Raw genomic sequence first — 2,425 nt, 5'->3', positions numbered from 1 at the left:
CCAGGCTCTTGAGGCCCAGCTTGATGCGGCTGTTGTTCTTCTCCACGTCGTAGCCGGCGGCCGCGAGCGCCTTCTTGAGCGCGGCCAGGGACACGCCGCTGCGCTCCTTGGAGGCGGCGACGGCCTTGGTGATGAGCTCGGACACCGGGGGCCCGGACGCCTTGCGCTTGGCGGCACCTGCCGACTTGCGGGCCTTCTTTTTCACGGGCGTCTTCTCGGCAGGGGCCGGAGCTGCGGGCGCGGCGGGCGCAGTCTCAGACATGTTGAAGGCGGGCGCGGGGAGAGCAATTCGAGCCGGAAGCAGAGGCACTGGCCGGGACTCGGGCCGCGCCGCTGCGCCCTCCCGTTTATATAGGGCGGAGCTGCGCCGTGATTGGTGCGCTGTCCAGCCCGCCTCGCTGGCAGCCGCAGAGTGTCCTCTCGGATCCCGAGTTGTGTTTGTTACACCTCAAAAAATGCCAAAAATATCAAAATTCTCTACATCGAGTCGCCCGGTTTTTCTCAGAAAATGATCCCTGAAGCCTCAGGCTTCAGGCTGGTCTCAAATTATGAAGAAAGCACAAAGCTTTATGCCAAAAACTTGCAATATTTCCCGCCGTGCTCTTCAAATTTCAACTCAGAGAAACAAAACTTTCTATTTTCTTCGTAAATTATAAACCGATCTTTAACTGTGGAGTTTTCTGACCTCTCAAATAGGATTCTCCAAGTGGTTAGCTTCTTATATGTCCAAAAACCATGCCACTGGCACTAAGATTTTTATTACAAATCTGCGCTTAAGTGAGGGAAGTAACACAGGCTCCTCGGAGAGTCCTGCCTATTGAGCCGAGGGCATTTGAGTTCATCAAACTGGTATAGTTTAATGCCAAACAAATTATTGCCCATTTGGGGTTAGATTTTGGACCCCTGGGACATCAGTCTATGCAGTCATGGTTTTATTTCTGTCTGCTGCAACGGGGTTTTAAAATAATTCTTTAGGATAATTCTTTTCCTTTCTGCTCCCAAGGGTTGGGGGCGGGGCTGTTGCCTCTCTTTTCCCTGGACAACTGCTGCATGAGTTTAGATACCTTGAATTCAGGATATTTGGGACGGTAAGGGGATCCCAAAACATAGTCAGGGTATACAGATGGAAAAGGATTAATTTTCACATGACACAGAGATGAAGTCCATAAAATCACTGTAAGTGGAGGGGCACTTCGAAGAATTTGCAGTGTTGCTGAGTTCTTTTGGCATGTTCTTCAGGATTAAACTAATAAAGGAGTTAGAATTGAAATTCAAGCGTCGATCATGAGGGGAAAGAAATGGGAAGTGTAAATTATAACATCTCTACTCCCATTATTAGAGAAACCCAGACCCTGTTATTACTCAATAGTTGATGAATCGCTAGTCCACACATCAAATATGGATGGCTTCAGTCATGAAGATTATGGCCGTATGCTTCCCAGTGTTCCATAAAAAAGAAAACAAGTTACATGTAGGATTGAATTATAAGTTCAGATTTCCATCTCAGAGGCAGATCTTTGAGGAATTATGCAAGTTAAGTCATTGCCCTCTGAAGACATCCTCTGCCAGGTCTCTGAAAGATGGATTTGTTTAGGTAGTTGCCCAATCAGCAAAGAGTACATGTTGGCAATGGACATGTACTAAAGAATGGATATGTACTAAAGGAATTATTCCTGGAAAATGGTCTGGATGGAATTGTCTTTAAAAACTTGCAAGCCATGTGCTTGAGAAACAAAGTACAATTTTGGCCAGTGCTATTAAGTGATGTGACACTATTCTGTGGGGGTAGCTGGTTGTAACACAGCATTGGAAATCACATTAATTTTTAGTTTTATTCCTCCTCTCCACACACAACAGACCCTCCTACTGAAATCAAAGAGAATACTTATCTTTGATACAACAGTATTTAAATGTTTCAAATTAGTGTTATTTAAATTAATGCTGGTATAAAAGTGATGTAAATTATCAGTATTTTTAAAGCCTTAGTGTATAAACATTTCAGTGTAATTGGTGCATGCTAGTGAAAAATAAATATGCCCTTTGGTGTATATAAAAATAAAAAGGGAGAGGATAAGGTTCCAAAACAGACCAGTTGATAGTTTCTAGGGAAACTGATTTATGGGCACTCAATCCCAGAACAGTATATTATACTCATTCTCAATGACAATACCTCTTGTAAATGGCTGAAATTTATGCAACCCATTGAAGTTTTCTCTTAAATGTCTGACTTGATTCTATGTATTCCTTACTATTTCTGACTTGGAGGGACTTAAACTCTCCAAATCCTGTGATCTTTCAACTCACGTTTGCTTGTGTCCTATGGTATGATGTGTTTTCCTATAAGTAACATTAAGTCATGGATTCATATAATCCACTGACGATCTCTCACTATTAAAGCAAATATTTATTTGACACTCTTCTTTTT

The 2,425-nt window shown here is 43.3% G+C and overlaps 1 protein-coding gene across 1 annotated transcript; it reads right to left on the bottom strand.

Moving 5' to 3' along the window:
- Positions 1-6: 6 nt before the first annotated feature.
- Positions 7-311, bottom strand: LOC102744019 (histone H1.4; the record flags this gene model as incomplete). The annotated part of the gene is made up of 1 exon (XM_006735898.3): positions 7-311. A coding segment is annotated over exon 1 (256 nt), but the record flags the coding sequence as incomplete, so codon positions are not given.
- Between the last annotated feature and the right edge of the window lie 2,114 nt (positions 312-2,425).

Source organism: Leptonychotes weddellii, unplaced genomic scaffold (genome assembly GCF_054177405.1).
Source record: "Leptonychotes weddellii isolate Sample4059 unplaced genomic scaffold, ASM5417740v2 HiC_scaffold_23909, whole genome shotgun sequence".
Classification (NCBI taxonomy): domain Eukaryota; kingdom Metazoa; phylum Chordata; class Mammalia; order Carnivora; family Phocidae; genus Leptonychotes; species Leptonychotes weddellii.
Note: the sequence above shows the minus strand (reverse complement) of the source record. Positions and strands in the feature narration are given on the sequence as shown.